The following is a 23,549-nucleotide window of genomic DNA, read 5'->3' on the forward strand; positions in this document are numbered from 1 at the left end:
AGCAAATAAAGATTGTATTGTAAATGTATTTGGGTATGGACTTGGGGGAAGTGTAGTATAAGGGTGTTCAACAGTAAAGGGTTAATGTGGGTCTGCAGAAGCAGTACCGTGCACATAGTGATGTCGAGTCACATGATGGCAGATTGGGTAGAGTAGTAGTCTTGGCAGAAGCCAGTGTGGAGACAACACCCAAGCAGGGCCGTACCTTGGAGATGTGTATAGTTGAGTTGTCAATAAACACTTAAACCATACAAGGCTCCAGACCTCTCTGGGAGACATCAACAACTCTTACAACATTTGCCACAACGAGCCTTCAAGAGTTGGGTTTACTTGAGGTAGAGTTTTTTTTCTACGTTCCTTTTGATTTGCAAGAACCTAATTCAAAATGCTATTCACCAAACTATTTTTGACGAGATCTCCTGATGTCCTTTCTTTAACCAAAAATATAGATCAAGTGATCATTCATCAGACTTGGTTTTTGTGGGACCTCACTGTGCACAAAATGACTGCGGTATTCATTTGCATGTTGGTTGTTTGTACGTCCAAGTAGTCAATTGCAATTAACACACAGTGGGATGTTTCTGAGAATGTGATGAGGCTCTTTGTAAATGAAAAGTCCCCTTGCCCCCTCTTCCCTTCCTCCCAGCCCTGTGGCAAGCTTCTCCCTCCCTGCCTTTGGGAAAACATCCATTCAATATCTCTTCCCAATGACATGACTGAAATTGATAACTTGTCGTGTGAAAGTATACAAATATGAACTGCATTCCACCAATCTCTAACTCAGCAAGCTGGGACTTAAAATCATCGCACTGTGATTCCATCCCTACATAAAATGTTGGCGGTATTGTTGGGAAACTATACCTGCAAGAACTGTATTCTCTTTTAAAATTTGGAAGGACATTGCATTATTTGGGCACTTGGGATTTAAAAAGGAAATGTCATAAGCTCACCTTGGACTGTGAGCAAGCGTGCCTTTTCCAAGCAATCATCTGACCTACATGGTACTTGAGGAGGAGAGCTATTTGCTTATTTGAATAGTAATTACTTTAATGGCTGGAACAAAAAACTGTTTTAAAGGCAAAGGCCCTGGTGATTTACTGGAAATCACCTGACGAAGAAGAGCTTTATGTTTTGAACTTGTTGTTTTGAACTCAGTTGGGAATGAATTGGGATGGGGAAAAGTTGCCCAGCTTGTGTGTTCCTTGCCTTGCCTGAAGCAGTGTGGTTATCAGAGTCCAGCCAGGAACCCCCACCTCACTGGAATGTGTCTGTATTTGAAAACCTGAGAGGGAGGCCCCAAGGATTGATCCAGTTCTGTTCTCCTCCATGCTGCAGCTCCATTGGTGAGAATCTCCAGGCATCTATGGGACTAGTGACCTGTCTTCACATGGGGGAGCTCCAGATTGACAGCATTGAAACCCTGCAAACTTTATCTTTTTTTTAATATAAAGTCCTTTCTTCAACCACCCATCTATACAGAGACCCTATTTTTGTCCTTTGTATGTGTGTGGAGTGGTGGGGCCAGATCAGCTATGCAATCCTCTCCGGTCGTAACAGTATATTAATTTGAAATATATTAATCTCTGTGTATGCTTGCAAGATATTCATTTCTTCTTTGCCACATAATTTTAATTTTACACAGATTTATTTTTGGCTCAACCCAAAATTCCAATCCTAATATCTAGGGGCTGGAGTTTCATCCTGATTTGTAATTTGGGCCAACAATAAGACTAAGGTTGCAACCCAAAAAAATTCACGGTTCCCTCCCCCATTTCAGAAAAAAATCACCGAAATTTAAATTTTGCAATGCATTAAGAGAGTCTCTGTCTTCAAAACTGCAAAGTGCATTCAATAGGCCTGGGTTAATGACTTGAAGATCTGCCTTTGTAATTGCCTTTCTGGGCCTGACGTTAATTGGTTGCTGTCAAGCATTCTGCAAAATGAGGTTGACACTGATTACTTGCTTTTCAGAATGTGTCATGCTTAGCAATTTAGTGAACATATTCTCAATTATCAATCTGTTTTTTAAAATTATTCATTTTTTTGTTTCTAGGCCAGTAGCGAATTACAACAGAAGATAACTTTCATCAAGTGGATTAACTCATGTAAATCATCTATTATCTTTGCCTTTAGATAGGGTACTGAATGTACTACGTGAATGTGTCATGTCTTCAGTGGAGCAAGTCTTGGAGTACACACTAAGGAGGTTGACAAGTGAACTACAAGCTGTAAGTGGAGGCATTGGCCATAATTTTTTAACTTCCTTAGACTCGTGAATAGTGCTAGAGGACTGGAGAATTGCAAATGTTGCACTCTTGCCAAAAAAGAGTGTAAAGATAAGTCCAGCAAATACATGCCACCCAATTTAACCTTGGTGGTGGGGAAGCTCTAGAAATGATAATTCAGCACAAAATTAATAATCATGTGGGCAACTGAAGGTTAATTAAGCAAAGCCAGCATGGATTTGTTAAGGAAAACCGTGTTGAAATAACTTTTGATGAGGTAACAGAGGGTTGATGAGGGTAATGCTGTACATGGGCTTCTAAAAGGCATTTGATTAAGTGCTGCATAACAGACTTGAGAGAAAAGTTATAGCTCATGAAATAATAGGGACAGTAACAACATGAATTGAAATTGGTTGATTGACAGGAAACAGAATAGTGGTTAATGGTTGTTTTTCAGACTGGAAGAAGATTTATAGTGGAGTTCCCCAGTGGTCATTGTTGGAACCCTTGCTCTTCCTGATATATACTAATGACCTAGATCTTGGTGTAAAGTGCACAATTTCAAAATTTGAGAATGATATAAAGCTTGAAGTATTGTGAACTGTGAGGAGGATATCCTGAAAGTTCAAAAGGACATAGACAAGTTCGTGGAATAGGCGGGCAAGTAGCAGATAAAATTTAATGTACAGAAGTGTGAAGTAATTTATTTCGGTAGGAAGAATGCTGAGAGACAATATAAAATAAAGGGTACAATTCCAAAGAGGCTGTAGGAGCAGAGGGACCTGAGTGCAAATGCGTGTAATTCATGGAAGGTGCCAAGTCAGGATGAGAGAACAGTTAATAAAGCATATGGCATTCCTGGGCTTTATCAAAAAGGGCATTGAGTACAAGAGCAAGAAAGCTATGTTCACTTGTATAAAGCATTGGTTTGGCCTCAACTGGAGTATTGTATCCAGTTCTGGGCACCACACTTTAGGAAGGATATGAAGGCATTAGAGAAGATGCAGAAAAGATTCACGAGAATGATTCCAGGGTTGAGGGACTTCAGCTACTTAGAAAATTGAAGAAGTTGGGACTGTTCTCCTTGAGAAGAGAAGGTTGTGAGGAGATTTGATAGAGGTATTCAAAATTCCGGGGCCTGGGATTAGATAGGGAGAAGCTGTTCGCATTGGTGGTAGGATTGAGAACCAGTCACCAATTTAAGGTAACTAGCAAAAGAAGAAATTGCGGCATGAAGAAAAAGTTTTTCACACAGCGAGTGGTTAGGATCTGAAATGCACTGTCCGAGTGCGTGGTGGAGGCAGATTCAATTGGGGCATTCAAGAGGGAATTTGATTATTATCTGAAAAGGAAGAATGTGCAGGGCTATGGGGAAAAAGAGGGGGAGTGATTTGAGATAAATTTCTTCAGAGAGCCAGCAGAGATCTGATGGGCCAAATGGCCTCTTGTACTATAACCATTCTATTATTCATTCAATGATTCTGGGTATATCAAATTCAGCTTAGTCATTTCTGCTCAATATAGGATATGGTTCTCTAACTCTCTGTTTATACTGATGTGTAATTAGCATTTTTATCAAAGCAATAACTGGTTACTATTAATATGCATATAACATCAGATACAACAACAGCAATTTATATTTATGTTCATATATCGGTGATAGGGGAACGGGACTTGGTTTAAGTCAATTGGAGCATAGCTTTGTATGACTTCAAGTTTACAAAGGGTAGAATGTGAGAGACAAGCTGGGAGTGCGTTGGAATAATCAAGCCTAGAGGTAACAAAAGCATGAGTGAGGGTTTCAGCAGCAGATGAGCTGAGACGGTTGAAATCAGGTGATGTTACAGAGGTCGAACTAAGCATTTAAGTGATGGCATGAATATGAGGTAGGAAGCTCATTTTGGGATTGAATGTGACACTAAGGTTCTGAACAGATTGGCTTAATCGCAGACTGTTGCCAAGGAAAGAAATGGAGTATGAAGCTAGGGAATGGAGTTTGGTGCGGGGACTGAAAGATATGGCTTCAGTTTTCCTAATATTTATTTGGAGGAATTTTCAGCTCATCCAGGACTGGATGTTGGTTAAGCAGTCTGATAATCTAGCAACAATGAACAAGTTGAGAGAGGTGGTTGTAAGGTAGAGGTTGGTGTCTTCAGTGTACATTTGAAAGCTAACACTATGCCTTCAGATGACGTTGCCATGGGGCAACATGTAGATGTGGAATAGGAGGGACCCAAGGACAGATCTTTGGGGGGACACCACAGGTGACCATGCAGGATCTGGAAGAGAAGCAATTGCAAGTGATTCTTTGGCTATGATTAAATGGATAAGATTGCAACCAGATGAGAGCAGTTCCACTCAGATGGATGACAGTGGAGAGGCATTGGAGGAGGACGATGTGATTAACTGTGCTAAAGGCTGCAGACAAATCAAGAAGAATGAGGAGGGACTTTGTGACAGTCACATCGGATGTCACTTGGGACTTTGAGAGCAGTTTTGTTACTGTAGCAGTGGCAATTTAAATGCATGGCATTGAATTGGATTTTCATGGATGCTAGCAATCTTTTATGTCGCACGATGTACCGTTTTGTAAAGACAGCAGGGTTATGCCATGTAACTCATAGTTTATTCAGCTGCTGCTGAGGTGAATCTGTATTTAAACTGCCGTTTTGCCTTAAGGCCCCAAAGTCACATAGCTATTTTAAGCAAAGTCTGATATTAGTCAGTGTTTAGTCAGCGTTTAATTGTTGGTGGGTGAAGAAAACTTGTAGACTGGTAGATGTTTGTCTAGTTTCAGAAATGTATGCCTTTCTTTCTCTATTTTTAATATATATTTTTGATGCATTGAAAATTGATGTCCGAATCATGAAGTGCCTTGAGTTCCTACAGAAGGAAGGAAAAGCTTGCATTAGAAGGCACCTTTCAGGACGTCCCAAAGTGCTTTACAGCCAATGAAGTATATTTGAAGTGTAGTCACTGTTGCAACGTAAGGAACTTGGCCAATGATTTGCACACAACAAATAGAGATAATGACCAGATAATCTTGTTTTAGGAGGTGGTTGAGTGTTAAATATTGGCCAGGACACTGAGGAAAAGCTCCCCTGTTGCTCTTCAAAATTGGTGCAGTGGTATCATTTGCACCCACCTGAGAGGTCAGCCTCAGCTTAACGTTTCATCAGAGCGCAGACCCCTCTGATAGTGCAGCACTCCCTCATTGATAGACTGCAGCGTCAGCAAAGATTTTATACTCAAGTTGTTGGAGCTGGGACATGAACTCAACATTCTGGCACAGAGAGGAGTGTGCTAACAATTGAGCCACAGCTGACAGTGTTCGGTTGAACCTCAATTAACCTCAGTAAAGATTGGAGGGGGTACAGTACTGTTTCAGTAGAATTCAGGATTCCAAAGGTTAAATTATGAGGACATGTTGCATAAATGTGGTTTGTATTCACTTGAGTTAGAAGTTGAAGAGTAACTAATCAAGATGTTGACAAAGGAATTTGATAGGGTAGACATAAATAAACTTGTATCTCTGGTGTGGGAATCAAGACCAAGGGGGAATAAGCTTAAAATTAAAGTTAGGCCATTTAAGAGTAAAATTAGGAAGCAATTTTTCACATAGGTAGTGGAAACCTGGTACTCTGTCTCTCAGAAGGTAGTAGATGTTGCATCATTTAAAATTTCCAAGATCAGACATAATCTGAGTGAATGGTTTAAGGGGCTAAGTGGACCACTTATATTCTTATGAAATCTAAACAGATTAATTGAGATAGCCTTTCAATACAATGAAAATGAAGCAGGTTCTATAAAAGGCATTTGATTTGTATGCTAGATGGTGAAAATAAAAATCCACTCCAATTTGTCTACAAATCCATGCATCCAGCCTGTTAAATGATTTAAATAAAAATGTTAAATTCATAACGATGAAATAATTATGCCTAGACAAGTTCTCTGTTGAGAATCAGCAGTGTAAATGAAAGCTCCTTGTAACCGGACATTGTGGATTTAATTACCAAGGCACCAGAAGTTGGTATAAACAGGTTATGACCACAGCCGATGTTAATTGCTGCGCAAACCAAATCCCAGAGGAAAACATGGCTTACGGGTAATACCCTTTTTTAATTCTGCAAATGAGAAGAAGACGTACTGATCTCAGCAGCAAGAAACCCAGTAACGTTTTTGGGATTTTAAAAACTAAAAGTAAAAGTTTTATTAACAAGAATTAATAAAAGACGTAAGCACACAAGATTACAGTTACATAGTTAAACTTAGTCTTATAAAATATTCCCCCAAAAAGACATTCTACTTGGTCAGACCCACAAGTAAACACCTTCCAGGTAGCACTCCCTTATAGATGTTTAACTATAAAAATGTAGTAATATTACCCAAGGCAAACTGCTGTAATAAGGGAATACCACATGACCTGTAACTCTCTTCCACACTGTTGGGAAAATTCAAACCTCAAAATAAAACTGCTTTTTGCAGCCCAAGACTTTTCTGGCTTAACTGGATAGCTGATTCAAACTTCATCTTCTCACAGCCCAGAGCCACAGTTCAGCAGCTTCATCTCTCAGTTCCAGCTCAACAGCTACCCTAAGACCGCCGCAGTAACTCTAAAATATGATTTTTCTCTTTCATCCCAGGTTCCATTGTACTCATACCTTGTTGAAACTCAAATCCTTCCAAATATAAGATCTTTCATGTTTCCATCTTGTCTTTGCTTTCGGGCCGATAAAGTATAATATCCCCACTTCTATTTACCTGTGGAACTCCTGCAAGATGCAAACATGTTTCTTTGTACCTCTGACTTCCCTTTGATATTCAAACAAACTCTCCACTTATCTAAAAATGCAAATGTTAGATCTAACCTATTCACTTGTACCTCAAGCCTAACACCTCTGTCCTTTTCATGTTTTAAACCCCCTGTCTCCTTTTAAACTTTGCCCAGCTTAATTAAGTCATACACACGTGCGCACGTATACACACACACAGCCTTTTTCACAGAATAACACAATATTCACCAAAAACATTAAAAAATATGTATTTCTCACACAGGGTATAAGTTAATTTCCCCTGTGAGGGTAAAAAAACAAACAATTTCCACTAGGTTTATTTCAGCTAAATACAGTTCTCTAGTAGAATGATGTGAATAACCACCTGCATTTGGAATTCATGAGGAACTGATATTGTGGCTTTCTGCTGCTTAAACTTGCCATGTCTCAAAACATTTTAATCATCTCCCTCAAGATACTTTGTGAAAACAAGAGTCTGTGTTTTAAAACTACAAAAATATGTGATCTTAAAGAATTAATAAACACTGACAAACTATGTTAGTAACCTGTTGCCACATTTTGACATTTGCAGCACACTTTGGAAAAACAGATGCCCTCTGATAATATTGTTTTCTGGGGATTCAAAATGGAGCTCGTAAGCTTCCAAAAAGCTTGGCAGTTGCCAATTTTTAACCCCAAGAGAGTTGTTTTGATTTGAACAATGCTGCCGAGTTTCTTGCATGATTCCTTGTGTGCTGTCCTGGCATTGGTGCATAGGGAGGGGTAGCAGTTGTTACACACTGCGAGATAATTCCTTCTGTTAGTGATTTTGTAGTGAAATTGTAAACACGTGTTTAATGGGCTTCTGTCACTTCTGTTAGGAATAGTAAGCAAGGAAATTCATTAAAGTGCACCCTGTCTGGAGATTTTTAAAAGTAGGATTAGAGAAGGTTTTGGTATGATTATTGTCTCGTTGTACTAAGCAGTGGTCATTGAACAAGTAAGCATCAAGGCCCATTTTTTCCCCTCAGTTGTTTTAAATCCACTATGTTTCTCCTTAATTTGAGGTTTTGGACCTTGACAGATGTCGCCTCTATCTTGCTGTGATGAGTGAGGTAGTAAAGACACTTTCAACGGTGGGCTGGACGAGAGGTTCCTGCATTTGGAGCTACATCTCTTCCCTGACACAGGTTTCGATTCAGTATCTTCAGGCTCCCAATGATAACGAGGTACTCTATCCTTCCATTCTAATGTATATTGCCTAATGTATCAGAATACTTATACTCAACCCCATCTCCCCCACCACTTCTTACAGAACAGAATTGCCCAGTGCCAGGTCTTTGAAAAAGCTAACCAATTGGTCATCCTCCCCCTGCTCTTTCCCTAAAGCCCTTTTAAATCTTTCCAATTCCAGTATATATCCAATTCCCTTTTGAAAGTTACTCTTGAATCTGTTTCCACCACCAGTTCGGGCTGTGCTTTCCTGATCATATACATTGCATTACGTAGAAAAAATTCTCTTTGCCTTCCCTTTTGCAGATTCTCTTCAATATCTGTCCTCTGGTTGCCACCCCTCCTGCTAATGGAAACAGTTTCTCATGTAAATAATACCTGTGTACTTGAAATATAAGAACAATTTCAAATCAAATGCTTCTGCAAAAGGTTGAGGGTTTTAAAGCAGTTTATAAAAAAAGATATTAGTCAGCCATATGGACTTCTACATATACATTTACTTACAGTTTTAATAATTAATAGGACAGCTTTAATTCTTTATTTTTGCAAAAATTTGGCAGACCTCAGAAAGCACATCAGAGTTCCAATTTAAGTATCTATTTCAAAATAAATTAAAAATTTTAAAAAATAACACAATCAGCAGATGCCATGTGTTTGGGGATTGGTAGTATTAACTTCAAATGTCCACTGACTTTTACTCCCAGATGTTTTTATTTTGATAAGGATAATTGCTGTGGTTAAACTTTCCATGTTAATTTTCCTTTATATAATTAATTTCCATACCTGTCACTCTCCTTTGTTTTCCCTTGTGAAAAATTCAGTGACATTTCTGGAGAACACCTTGACTGCACGCTACAGTAAGGGCTGGTATTGTTTGATGAAAGCCTTGAGCGACTGGAGCAGCCAAATTATACCCCCTCCAAATATTTCACTCATAAATCTTAACTATTTATTAATTTCAATAAATAATTGGCAGATGCACAAATTTCATAGTACGATATTGTACGGAGGAAGGCTATTTGGCTTGTGTCGGCTGTCTTGGTTAGTTCCGCTTACCTGCTCTTTCCCTAAAGGCTTGTAATTTTTTTTGGCCCTATCAAGTATTTTTGCCTTAACAGATCACTGTACCCAACTACTACTTTAGTCTTATGCAATGCACAAAGGTAACAATTTTAACTGACCATTGACCATAGTAGCATCTGGACAAGAGGAAACCGTTTCAATCTGTTGAAGGGTCATTCGGACTCGAACCGTTAACTGTGCTCCTCTCTGTAGATGCTGCCAGACCTGCTGAGTTTTTCCAGGTATTTTTGTTTTTGTTTTCAATCTAACACTTTATGGATAACTACTTACCTTGAGTGAAATCATGAGAAATAATCAAGCCTCATACTGTAGGACACCACAAAAATTGAAGAGGATAAAAGGGAAGATGAGATAGATCAGAGAGTAGCAATTGTGTAATGTTGAGTTTGGACTTTAGAAACAACAGCGATGTATTTATATAGAGTTGAGATAGAGGATCAGCCATGATCATATTGAATGGTGGAGCAGGCTCGAAGAGCCAAATGACTTACAGTTGCTCCTGTTTTCTATGTTTCTATGTCTTTAATGTAATTAAACACCCCAAGGTATTTCACAGGAGCATTACATAGCAAAATTTGACTCCGAGCCACATAAGGATACATTAGGGCAGATGGCCAAAAACTTGGTCACAAGATAGGTTTGAGAGAGTGTCTAAAAGAGGAAAGAGAGGTAAAGAGGAGGCAAGTGTACATCAGAGGCAGAGAGAAAATCCTGAGCCAGCAGCCTGTCCAAAACAAGTTATCTGCAGTAAACAGTCTGTTTGCAGCAGAACCTTCTGGGCACAGATCTCTATTAATAGTCATCTACGTACCCACCGAAACCCTACCAAACACCCAGATGATGGACAAGGTCATCCTCACCTCGAAGGACGACAACAACAAAACATGCTGGATATTCTCTTTGGATAAGTGTGCTTTAGAAAATAAAGTAATAGTGTAGAAGTTCAAAAGAATAGGTGACAAAACACCTAGAAACATTTAAACACATTGAACTCTGCAACGCATAATTCCTGGATTATTTACTTGGCCCCTGCTTTGGCAATTGTTTGCTGCTGCAGATTTATTCCACCATGTCTTCTTTCCTTTAAATAAATTATTTAAAAAATCCCTTGACTCTGACCCTTTCATGGTAAAGTACTTACCAATATCTTCATTATATACCAAATGACGTCTGTATATGTAAATGCATATATTTAAAGCATTTTTTTTACATGTTATTACTTCAACTTAAGTTTTTTTGTCCTATGCAATGATTTGGGCTAAGAGCATCGAGGTATTTTCAAATCTCTGAGAATCCTGTTCTTAACATGCATTGGGAATATTAATGAAGCCTGGAATAATTTTTCCCTCATTTCCCCCTTCCATCACTCTTCACCTCTACTTGACAGCATAGCCAAGATTGGGAATTTGGAAATCATGGGCACACAAGATGTCCCCTATTATGGTATGGTGGATGATTACGTTTTAAAGTTTTTCATTGTTGTAAAAAGCCCTTTGAGTTTTTGTTTAAAAATTGTCCTGCCAATAATCCTGAAGGCCCGACGATTTCAATTAACCTCCTGTATATTTTCCTTGCCTTCTTTATTAACTTTTAAATTGGACCCTGTCTTTTAACCCTCTTGCTTGGATGCCTCCTGCAGAATACCACTCAACAAATCACACTCCCGAGGCCCATCTTGTTCGACCCTGTCAGGCAACTGAGGTGCCCTCTGGGAGTTCTTTACTATCTTTGTCTGATTTAACTGCTGCTTTTATTTCTCTGACCTTTCTACCTGTGGCAGTGAAGTAACTGATGTTCTTCCAGCTGGCATTGAAGATATCATACCTCCACTCTTCCCTTCTGTGAGGCCCACTATACATCTTGGTTTAATCAGGCCTATTTTTCTTTCTCCTAAAAATACTTTACTTATTGCACGTAAAAATTCTGCTTCACAATCGCCTGGCCTCTTGAAGTGCCTGAGATCAGTTTGTTTCAGTTCCAACTTCTGTAAAGTTATTTTTAGAGGTGTCCTTCAGTGGGCAAGTGAGAATTATATGGCTTGTTTTCTCCAAGTTTAGTCAAAGGCCATATCTTCATGTTTCTCTCGAGTCTAGTGAGCAGCTTACTACCTCTTACCTTTTTGGCTTTATCCTAGTCCTCCTTAAAGCCAACTTCTTTGGCTTTATTAGATCTCCTCCATTTGTAAAACTACTTTGAAGAACCTCAGTTTAATAGGAAAAAGCTCCAGGAAATTTCTCCTGGACCCTGGATGCAATCAAGTAACCTTCAGGAGGTTATGGTACTTCACATATCTATCATATTTGCAACTACCATTTCTAATTTGAAGTCCTCCTTCCTCAGGAACTTGTCTATTGCCTTTAGGAAGAATTGTAGGGAATCAGTATTTGCAGCATGTTTTGGCAATCTGTCTCAGACTCACTGGGAAGATAATTGTTTCCTAGCATCTTTGTGCATTTTATAATTATGGCCCCAGTTCACCAGTCTCCTCTATGAAATTCAATAAAATCTATTTTTAAAAATCTCAACAATGTCGCTTCTAAGTCTGCATTTCTTTCATGAAAGTAAGTTATATGTTTCTATTTTAAAACATTGATCTTGGGATGTGGTGATGCATTTCTAGTTATCCTGAGAAGGTAGTGGTTCGCCTTCTCAAATAGCTACTTGAGTGGCTCACTCCTCTATTCAGAGGGCATTTAGAAGTAACCATTTGGTGTGGACTAGAGCCACGTATAGGCTGAATGGAGAGGGTGCTTCCCCTGAGTGAGCAAGTTGAGTTTTTAATGATCATTTAACAGTCTTCATGGTCAGTTTTTCTGATGCTAGCCCATAAATTTATCAGGTTTATTGAGTCCCAATTCCAAATTTTTGATTTGAACTCAGAACCTCTGAATTGTTAGACCAGTACCATTACCAACGCATTCCTTTACATGAGGCAAAGCATTGTTTTGGGCCGCCTCCTTGATTTTTTTCTATATTAAAGATGCTGTAAATATATAAATTCTTATAAAGCTTTGTTAATTTTTTATGCACTTGTTAAAATGAGGCTTTTTAATCTTTTCATGGGATGTGGGTGTTGCTGGTAAGGCCAGTATGTTGCCCATCCATCATTGTCCTTGAACAGAGTGGCTTGCTAGGCCATTTCAGAGGGCAGTTATGAGTCAACCACATTGCTGTGGGTCTGGAGTCACAGGTAGGCCAGACTGGGGAAAGATGGCAGATTTCCTTCTCTAAAAGACAGAGAACCAGATGAGTTTTTACAATAATCAGTGTTTCGTGGCACCATTAACTGGGACTGCCTTTCAATTCCAGATTTTTAAATGAATTAAATTTGAAATTCCATCAGCTGAGGTAGGATTTGAACCCTTGTCCCCAGAGCATTAGCTTGAGCCTCTGAATTATTAGTCCAGTGACATTACCACTACACCACTTGTCTTCCCTGCCTAAAGCCATGCAAATTTAATGTGCCACTCTGTTTAAATTGTTTACTATTAACCAACATGCAAAATTGTGAGATATGAATGCCTATAGAGTTAATCTGAAGGTAAATAAGTTCAGCTTTGTTTTGTGTCACAGGTTCTGAAGTTAGGACAACAAATCCAAATGGTGGTTGCTAGAGCTTCTTTAGCTTGGGTTTGCAAGATTACTACCCAGTATCCAGAGGTGCAGCTTGACTCCCTTGAGGCTGTCAAGACACTGGTCAAATCTGTTTTAATTGGCCCCTTCAACCAGAATCTTGAGAAACCTTTCTGCAATAAGCAAGACAATGGGTAAGTAATCCAAATAATTTACTATTTAAAATGTGAAACTAGTGTGCAGGGAAGTCCAAAATGAATATTAAAGGTTTCCAGTGAATATTAGAGATCAGAGAAAATTAGAGTATGGAGTTTCACTGTAACTTACTTATCCATCCAAGAAGTGCTATTCTATCTACTTCAAAAGTCTAATAATTTTTAAAATTTATTTGGTCATGGGATGTAGGCGTCACTTGCTTGACCAGCATTTATAGCCGATCCTTAATTGCCCTTGTTCAGGGGGCATTTAAGAGTCAACCACATTGCTGTGGGTCTGGAGTCACATGTAAGCCAGACCAGGTAAGGCCAGCAGATTTCCTTCCCAAAAGGGCATTAGTGAGCTATATCTGCAATGGTTTTGTGGTCTCATCAGACTTTCTAATTCCAGATTTTAGCTGAATTACAAATTTCACCATCTGGCGTGGTGTGATTTGAACCCCAGTCCCCAGGGCTTTACCCTGGGTCTCTAGAATACTAGCTCAGTGATAAAACTTCTAGGCCGCCGACTCCCCACTTGCAGCTTAGTTCTCCCAGATCCAGGTTAGCCCAAATTTCAGATCTCCAAACTCACCAGTAAGCAGCTCAGCTGACACCAGCTAGAGGACATGTAAGCTAATAATTCCTTGGTATCCAGCTTGGATTAAAACCCTTTCTGGCTGTGTTTGGGAGGTATCCAAGTCAATACACTGATGTAATAGCCGTACTTGTTCGGGAAAGGAAACCAACCTCAACAAGATTAGAGTTTGGGAGAATTGTCCATGTGATATTAAAAATAATCAGTCTTAGCACTTATTTATTTTTCTGCCTGGCTTAATTTTTTATGTTGACTGGAAGGAACTTGAAGTGAATTGTTCAAATGTTGCCAGGTCCAACACATGACCTGATATTGGCAAAGTGCCCAGTGAAGGTTAGTTCTTTTCCCCATACGAAAAGTGATGAGTGGGATGCCCCGAGACCTGCTTATACCCATCGTAGCAGACAACTCAACAATGGGCAGCATAAATAGTGGAATGGGAACAAGCGCTCTGCCTGCTTTCTTGGGTGGCTAATGACACAACAACCTATATTGTGTTGACCAGCCTGCACACCAGATGTTTTTAATTGAATTAGTGATTTGCCAGCTAATCAGAATCTGAGGTTATAGTAGAACCACACATGAATATGAAGTCAGCAGTGTTTTTTTAATATATAATTCAGTATTCCTAGAACAATATTATTCTGTCCATAATAATCACCCAAGTTGCATGTGAGCTCTGAGTTAGTGCCAACAGCTCTTTACTTCACCTTATCAGAAATAAATATGCCAAGTTTTTCAACCCATCAGACAACACGTTCCAGAATGGATGGCTGTGTTAAACAACAAAAATTCAATCTATTAATAAGCAAAGAGTATGCTTACAATTAACGTGATCACACAAAGGCTGCTTTTGCCATTAAAGCCCGCAGCTTTCAAATGCATTTCAAAGTATTATCCCATCTGCTGCAAATTCATCATTTTTTTCATTTAAAGTTTCATCAATCAGAAAGCTGGAATTTTAATAACAAAAAGCTGTCAGCAAATACAACAACTTGAGGAAGAATTGGTGCAGTTGAACCAAATTTGGTACTGTGATGCAAGATGCTAGTAAGCCAGACGGTCTGATGTTTAGTCAGATGCAGTGCTAGCCAAGGCTAATAATTATGAGGCATTTATTATTGTAACTATGTAAACATTTATGATTTTACAAACACACAAGATGTGCACAACAGATAGAATCCCAAGTCCTAATCCACCCCAGCACGTTAGGTGTACTGGTTTATAGTAATTTAATAAATCTAATTATAATTTCATGACACAGGGTTCCCGCAGGATTTTTGATAACGATTTGGAGTAAAGTTTGTTAATTATGGTGAAAACTTTCTACTCGCTGTCAAATGTTTTAATGTTGTTATTTTTTAACTTCCTCCAGAAGACATATTGTGAATAAGGGGACAACAAATTCTAGGCGTCGGCACTCCAGAGTGCACAGTACTGTCATGATACAAGAATTCTATCCTTGCATATTTACAGCAGAGGTCTCTGGAATTGTCCAGTTATCCTGCTTTTAGTGGCTTATTTTTTAAGTTGGTGCAAGCACCTATGCTTCAAACTCCTTGTATGAGTTTGAGAGTCTAAGGCAATTTATCATTTTTGGGTGAATAGTAAGAGGCATTTCCGGAACCAAAATAAAAATACCTGGAAAAACTCAGCAGGTCTGATAGTATCTGCGGAGAGGAACACAGTTAACATTTCGAGTCTGTATGACTCTTCAGCAGAACTAAGGAAAAATAGAAAAGAGGTGAAATATAAGCTGGTTTAAGGAGGGGGTGGGACAAGTAGAGCTGAATAGAGGGACAGTGATAGGTGGAGATAGCCAAAAGATGCCATAGACAAAAGGACAAAAAGGTGTTGACGGTGGTGATATTAGCTAAGAAATGTGCTAATGGTGACATTAAGGCTAGAAAGCAGGACGAGCAAGGTACAGATAGCCTTAGTGGGGATGGAGTGGGGGGAAGGGATCGAAATAGGCTAAAAGGTAGAGATAAAACAATGAATGGAAATACATTTAAAAATAATGGAAATAGGTGGGAAAAGAAAAATCTATATAAATTATTGGGAAAAGGGGGATTGGAAAGGGGGTGGGGATGGAGGGGAGAGTTCATGATCTAAAGTTGTTGAAAACAGTAATCAGTTTGGAAGGCTGTAAAGTGCCTACTCGGAAGATGAGGTGCTGTTCCTCCAGTTTGCGTTGAGCTTCACTGGAGCATTGCAGCAGCCAAGGACGGACATGTGGGCATGAGAGCAGGGTGGTGTGTTGAAATGGCAAGCGACAGGGAGGTCTGGGTCATGCATGCGGACAGACCGAAGGTGTTCCGCAAAGTGGTCACCCAGACTGCGTTTGGTCTCTCCAATGTAGAGGAAACTGCATTGGGAGCAGTGAATGCAGTAGATAAGTAGTAAGAGGCATTTCCAGACCTTAAATGTGGGAGGAGCAGGATATTTTGTATGTTGACATTACATGATGGCTTTGCATTTCATTACATTTTCAGAATTTATACTACTGTAAAATGTTATGTTAGTGCTCTACTGCTCCTTGTTTAAAAAAACACATTCTTTTTTTGGTTTAGACTTTTAGCGGATGGATCTTCAGCTCAGGGCTGGGGAAAGATATCTACACAGTATGTCCATGATCAGTGGGCCTGCATCTATTTTATTTGGAACAAATTTGAGCAGTCATCTGAAAGTGTAGCCGACAAGAGTTGTGAGCTTTCATTACCTGTTGTAGAAAATCCAGCACTCATTCTCCATGCCTGCATAGAAGCGGTTAACATTGTTCCATCGGACCAAGTGCTCCCCATACTGCAATGCATGAAGATTCTCATTCCTAAGGTGAGCAAGGTTAAATATGACAGATATTTGACTGGTAGGAACTAAGACTTTGCTCATTTATTCCTGCAGTAAATATTATTGCTATTTTTATTCTTGCAAATATAAAATATAGCTTTCATGCTCATGCTGATCAAAAACTGCGTATTTGTAACTATAATTATACTGTTTTTTAATCTTTGTAGGTCTGTAAATGCTCCTTCTAACAATTTGTGATAGAAATATATGCAAGCTGTAATGAAATTTCAATCTGTTTATTTGACTGAGTTTTACTGTGCAATTGAACTTCTTGATTTATTCAGCTTTACAGGTCAGAAGAGTCTCTTTGTGTGAAATCTCTTGATCTGGCATGGAAAGCTGTTCTGGACCTGAACAGCAACCAGCTGCATTTTTGGCCTACTTTAAATGCTTACATACAGATTGCCTTTCACCAACAGCTCCTTAGCATAACTGGGGAATGTGGCATTGGAATAAAAGTGAAAGAGGTAAGATATGCTTTACCAGCTCCCATTTAATAAGATCCATTCTTGTGAATTATTATTATTATTATTATTATTAAATAATTCACAGAATTGTAGCAGCACTGAAGGAGGCTTTTTGGCCCATCATGCTTATCTCAGCTCTTTGAAAGGGCTATCTGATCAGTCCAGCTCCCCAATTCTTTCCCCATAGCTCTGTAAATTTTTCCTTTTCAAGTGTATATCCAATTCTCTTTTGAAAGTCATTATTGAATCTGCTTGTATCACCTTTTTTTTGCAGCACATGCCAGCGCATACCCATATTTCTCCTGATTTCCCCTCTGATTCTTTTGCCAGTTACTTTAGATACATGTCATCTGGCTATTGACGCTCTTGCCAGTGGGAATGGTTCCTCCTAATTAAGATCCCTCATAATTTTGAGCATAAAGAGAATTTATGTGTTTTGTATCAATGGCTGTTTCATACTGGTACCAGACAAGATATTAAGAGCATGGGAACAATTAATTGTAATCCCTTTTCTCTTTGAAATTTCCAGGCAAGATCATATACGGCTTCCAACCTAAGGGAAGTTTTCAGGGTACAGCCTCAGCCAAGCTTAAGGCATAACCAAATTAGCTGTGGTTATTTTAAATCAAAAATTTTAGAGGGGTGTAATTTAATAACCCCCCCCTCCCCAAGACAAGTTTGAGGGGCAATGTGATCAGGCGGGAGGGTGCAGGGTGAAGATCCCGCTGCCTTCCCAACTCCCCCTAATCAAGCTCTGGACGAGAAGGGTGGATGACTAAGACCAACTGAGGTCCATAAGTAGCCACTTAAGGGTCTTTTCCCGTTATCTCTGGTATTCCACCAGCGACAGGCAGGGAACTCACCATGTGGAACAAAGCAAAGCAAATCCTCCCGGGTTAGCCTGCGGCCTACTGCTGGGGGGGGGTGGGGCAGGGAGTGGCCTCATTTTCAGGCATTATGTGCCCAATTAATAGACCTGGCTATCAGGAAAAGAGGACACCTCAGGGAGGCACCCCCAAACCATTGCTGTTGACTGCCCTGCCCCTCCTCCTCCTGGCACCGGGCTTAATTCAATGGGAGGCCCAACACTGCTTAGTTAAGTGCCAGATTGGAACAAATCCATGGGGCCTCCCGAATATGGCCACGGTGGGGTTGCCGGTGTATGGACCCCCTTGCTGCAGCCATTAAATCCGCCTGTGATTCTTGATGACCACATAGAAAATCTGAGTTATTTCTGGGACTTCCTTTTCCACTTCATTAAAATATTCATGTAGTGGTTATAACGCTCATTAGCCCATCCTTGCCAACCGTATTCGTCATTCTTTACACAGCCTTTCTGAGGGGCTGATTGGTCAGCCAACTCTTGTGCCTCGTTTTTTAAAACAAATACCTACTGGTCTGAATTTCATGCTTGGTGTGTGTGTGCCAGGTCGGCAGGAGCAGAAGCGGATATGGAATCTGCTCCCGGCCGCGATCGCGTTACAAACGCGATTTCAGGCTGGGTGGCCAATTAAGGTCCACCCAGTGTGAAATGCATCTTCTCAATGGTCGGGAAGGGCCAGACGGGAGCCTGTCGGGCACTGGGTCCAATGGGGACCTGCCGGGCGCTTTAAAATTGGTAGAGGCAGCTCCCTGAAATCTGCCAGGGGAGAATCTTTGGAATCTGTCCAGGAAACCATTTCATTCGAACAATGGCCTCACCGGTGACTGGGGGCATCAGGGCGGAGGGCAAGCCGGGTGGGCACTCGGCACCCCGTTTCTTGGACGAATGCCTCGCAGTTCTTGTGGAGGAGGCCAGTGTCAGGTCAGACACTCTAGTACCCAGGGATGGGAGGAGATGGCAGCTGAGGTCAGCGGCCACAACGTTGTGTGGCGCACATGGGTGCAGTGCCGCAAAAGGTTCAACGATCTGCTGTGCTCGGCAATGGTGAGTACCGAGTTGGCATGGATCAGTGTGGAGAAGTGTTAAGGGTTGGCTACCCACCACCCCGTGGAGCTCAGGGGTGTTAGAGTCTGAGAGCCAACTGTCACTGGCCACCGGTGCCAGGTTGGATGGTTTACCAGGCTGCAATGGTGTTGCAGGCAGAGAATGGTCAAATCAGTGCTCTTCTGCCATTTCAGGAGAAGAGAAGCCATAACACCAATGAAAGAACTAAGATGGATGGAGGCCCCCCAAACCTCCTCATTCTGACAAGATATCAGACGGATGCGTTGGAGCTGGAGAGCTGCCACCCACCTCGGTCAGCCAGCTGTGGAGAGGCAGTGGTGTCTGACGAAGGTAAAAGTGCAGCACACAGAGGTGAGAGTGTCGGATTGTGCAAACGTTCTTGTGTAGCCTCATCATTAATGGGAGCCTCAAACCTGGAGTCCCCATTAATCATCGAAAGACGATGGCACTATGATGCAGATCTCCATTGTCTCACCAGGGTGCCTGGCATGCACAGTGACAGTGTGATGACTTAAACTAATGACATGTCATCATTTCCCCCTGGAATTGCCAGCTCACCCATGAACATAGGACCCCGAAAAGCCACCCTTGATGCCAGAGGACCACTGGGCTTTGGATGCACCTACGTCATACCCCCTCTCTGCACCAAGCACCAGCGCAGATACCAGCACCTCGGTGCACACTAGATCATCTGCTAGAATGTCAGTGCATAGCGGTGAGGGCACTTCTCACTCGCTTAAGGAGCAGTCGGAGGCAGAAAGTGCCCAGGGCGCTGGCAGTCATAGGACTGCTGGAGACCAGAGCGATGCTGATTCAAAGGCAGATGATGAGCCTCTTGTCCATTAGGTGGCAGATGCTGGATGTCCAACACAATGTGCAGGAGGATCTGGCAGACATCCATGAGGGTATGCACGCCATGATCTCTCTTATGGAGGAGTCCTTGCGGAGCATGAACACTGTGTGGACCCTCATCGCCGAGCACACTGCCTCCTCTATTGAGAGAGTGGCAACTCATAGAGAGGCAACTCCAGGGACAGAATCTGGAGTTGCACTTGGACCTGCAAGCTCTCACAGAGGCAATTACCTCAGGAGATCAGTGCCAATATAGGAGATGGATGAGGCACCCAGTACCCCAGCTAGGTGCCTGTCCATTAATGGCATACAGGGACATCCAGAGCGACCTCACGTTGGCGCACAAGCTGCTTGTTGTTTCTGCGGGCTCCTCACAGGGCGCTCTGGATGATGGCAGCAGCTCCTCTGCCAGTGACCGTGGCATGTGATGAGGCTGCAATGACTGGGGAGAGGTCAGCTGTGTCACTGGCTGCTCCTTCCTAGGTGGGGCCAGCACAGCCTCCACTGGTCAGAGGACGACTGCCAAAGTCATCAAGGTTAAGAGGACAGCACAGTCAGCAGGCTGCCTCCAATACTGCTGCTAGCGAGGGCAGGGACAACAAGATGCAACACTCGCAAACATAAGTTTAAGGCACCGTGACCACAAGAGGGTCTGGTCATGGGTGATTTTCCGTTCTGCCATGTTTGTTAACATGTTTACTGGTCGTGACCATTAACACGATATATTGTTACATTCCTTTGGTGTGAGTACCAACATGATATAAATTTTGCTTTTGTCTTAATGGCCTGAGTATGCGTCACTTATTTTATAGGTGCAGGGCATGTTACTAGCTCATGCTGGACATGAGTCACTCTAAACTTTATTGCACAGGTACTGAGTGGACTTTGGGTTCAAAGGAAAGTGTCATTTCAAACATTTGGGATGGAGATGGCGCCCCTGGCATGAGGTGGAAGCAGATCTTTGGCAACCTAGCTGAAGGAGCGTTGGATCAAGTCCCTGCCTCCGTGAAGGATCCAGAGGCCTTCCTCTACATCTTCACTGCGCTCTTCACCGGGCACCTCTTCTGACTCACCATCGGATTCATCATCCGTGGCCTGTGGAGCTTCCTGAAGACCCTCGTCCTCCAGTGGGTCCCCTCTTGCCAGAGTCAGATTGTGGAGAGCGCAGAATGCAACCACGATCAGCGACACCTATTCCGGGAGGAATTCTAGTGCTCTCCCTGAACTGCCCAGGCATTGGAAGCACATCTTGAGAAGACCTATGGCCTTTTCTATCACTACCCTGGTGGAGGCATGACTCCTTTTACAATGCTGCTCAGCCTCTGTTCTGGAGTGGCGGAGAGGTGTTGTAAGCCACCTTTTCAACGGATAGCCCTTGTCATCCAGCAGCCATCCATCCAGTCGAGCTGGCCGTGGCACCTGTGAGTGTCTGAGGATGTAAGCGTTATGGGAGCTGCCAGGGTACCTTGCACAGACTTGCTGAATCCACATCTTGTGGTCACAAACTACTGGGTGTTCATTGTTAACAGGAAGGGATTCCAGTCAAAGGCACCTGGCTGACCCGCTGGCGCCTTGATGGCTACATGTGTGCAGTCGATTGCACCCTGGATGTGGGGGAACCTGGCAATTGCTGCAAATCCTCTGGCTCACTCAGTCTGGCTGGTGTCTTCCATATGGAAATGAATGAATGTCATTACCTACCTGAACAGAGCTTCTGTCACCAGCTTGATGCAACTGTGGACAGCTGATTGGCACACTCCACAAGGATCCCTGGAAGGAGTCAGAGGCATAGAGGTTGAGGGCCACTGTGACCGTAAGAGCCACTGGCATGGGGTATCCACCCACACAGTTGGAGGTGATCTCAGGTCCAATCATCTGACAAATGGAGGTCACAGTCTCCCTGGGCAAAGATCTGGCAAATGGAGTATAATGTGGGAAAATGTGAAATTGTCCATTTTGGCAGGAAGAGTATAAAAGAGAAGCATGTTATCTAAATGGTGAGAGATTGCAGAGCTCTGAAATGCAGAGGGATCTGGGTATCTCAGTGCATGAATCGCAAAAGGCTAGAATGCAGGCGCAGTAAGTAATTAGGAAAGCTAATAGTATGTTATCATTTATTGTGAGGGGAATTGAATACAAAAGTAGGGAGGTTATGCTTCAGTTGTACAGGGCACTCAAGTGACCACATCTGAAGTACTGTGTACAGTATTGGTGACCTTATTTAAGGAAGGATATGAATGCGTTGGAAGCAGTTCAGAGAAGGTTTACCAGACTAATATCTGGAATGGGTGGGTTGTCTTATGAGGAAAGGTTGAACAGACTAGGCTTGTATCCACTGGAGTTTAGAAGAGTAAGAGGTGGCTTGATTGAAACGTATAAGATTCTGAGGGGTCTTGACAGGGTGGATGTGAAGAGGATGTTTCCTCTTGTGGGAAAATCTAGAACTAGGGAGTCACAATTTAATAATAAGGGGTCGCCCATTTAAAACAGAGATGAGGTGAGATTTTTCACTGTGGGCCGTGAGTCTTTGGAATGCTTTTTCTGAAAAAGTGGTGGAAGCCGAGTCTTTGAAAATTTTTAAGGTAGAGGTGGATAGATTCTTGGTAAGCAAGAGGGTGATAGGTTATCGGGGTGTGTATGATGCAGATTTCAAGTTACTATCAGATCAGCCATGATCTTATTAAATGGCGGAGCAGGCTCGAGGGGCTGAATGGCCTACTCCTACTCCTTTTTCATAGGGAGAGGCAGAGCATCCTTTGGTGTTGCACCTCGGACATGTTGAGGTAGCTGCAACACTACCTGTGAACTCTGGCAGCAGGATTATGACGTCTTCTGCGACCCCCTTCCGCCTTGGTCTACCTGCTGGCCCTGTACCCCATGTGCCTGCTCCTCTCCTTCCGCAGGTTGCTCCCCTGGAAGCTACATAGGAATACCTGGCCTCCTCTCTCTTCTGCCCCTCTCTTCCTCCTGAGAGGATGTGCCACCAGCGGAGAGCACAATCCCCATTATCAGGGTAGCAGAAGGTTGTCTGGTGCCTGGAAGGGTCTACACAGTCAAAATCCCCCGGTTCCTTGGAGACACCTGAACTGAAGCCTAGAAATGCTAAGACTGAAGCTCAGAACGGAGATGAAGCTATCAGGTTCAAATAAGCAACCAGCAGCAAACTATCTCCTATACTCCTCGCTGTTCACAATGGCAATGCTGCAGACCCTTTTTATCTCACCCTTGGATGAGATTTCATTAAAAGTGGGGCTGCCCGCCTGCCTGTTTTGACCGTGCCATGATCGTGAAATCGCACGGGCAATGTTAAATCGGGATCAATTGCCTTTTTAATGGCCTTGAGCGGCCCTTTAATTGTTGGCGGGCATGGCTCCGACACCTGAGGCGGCCCGCTAACCTGAAGATTGCTGATGTGTGGGATGACGTTGGGACACTCGCCCGACGTCATCTTGTGCTATTTCACGTCCGTTCGAGTCGGGGGCACACCCACCCACGAGATGTAAAATTCTGGCCACTGTTTTTCCTTATGTTCAGGATGTAATGAAGACATGAGTGGAAGGGTCAGCAGTTATTTTAGTGACTCTATGCTGGCTGTAGACCTGGTTGACTGGCAGTCAATTCCAATCAGTACAATTAGCATATAAACAGAGTGCTCTGATGGCTTATCTTTTCAGCAGGATAACCTATCCCTCAAGGGGGCTTAGCCAGCTCTGTGTTTTAAGCTGTAAGTACATCATTAGTATTGTAAAAATTG

The 23,549-nt window shown here is 42.1% G+C and overlaps 1 protein-coding gene across 2 annotated transcripts in view; it reads left to right on the plus strand.

The window, feature by feature from the left end:
• Nucleotides 1-23,549, plus strand: part of tarbp1 (TAR (HIV-1) RNA binding protein 1) — a 196,024-nt gene that overhangs the window by 56,076 nt on the left and 116,399 nt on the right. For both annotated transcript variants that reach the window (XM_041212283.1, XM_041212278.1), the window contains exons 13-17: nt 2,134-2,228; nt 8,065-8,226; nt 12,887-13,080; nt 16,252-16,513; nt 16,813-16,995. In XM_041212283.1, coding sequence (XP_041068217.1) covers nt 2,134-2,228; nt 8,065-8,226; nt 12,887-13,080; nt 16,252-16,513; nt 16,813-16,995 — 896 coding nt within the window. The remainder of the gene's footprint in view (nt 1-2,133; nt 2,229-8,064; nt 8,227-12,886; nt 13,081-16,251; nt 16,514-16,812; nt 16,996-23,549) is intronic.

The sequence above is a fragment of the Carcharodon carcharias genome, chromosome 2 (genome assembly GCF_017639515.1).
Source record: "Carcharodon carcharias isolate sCarCar2 chromosome 2, sCarCar2.pri, whole genome shotgun sequence".
NCBI classification, from domain to species: Eukaryota; Metazoa; Chordata; class Chondrichthyes; order Lamniformes; family Lamnidae; genus Carcharodon; species Carcharodon carcharias.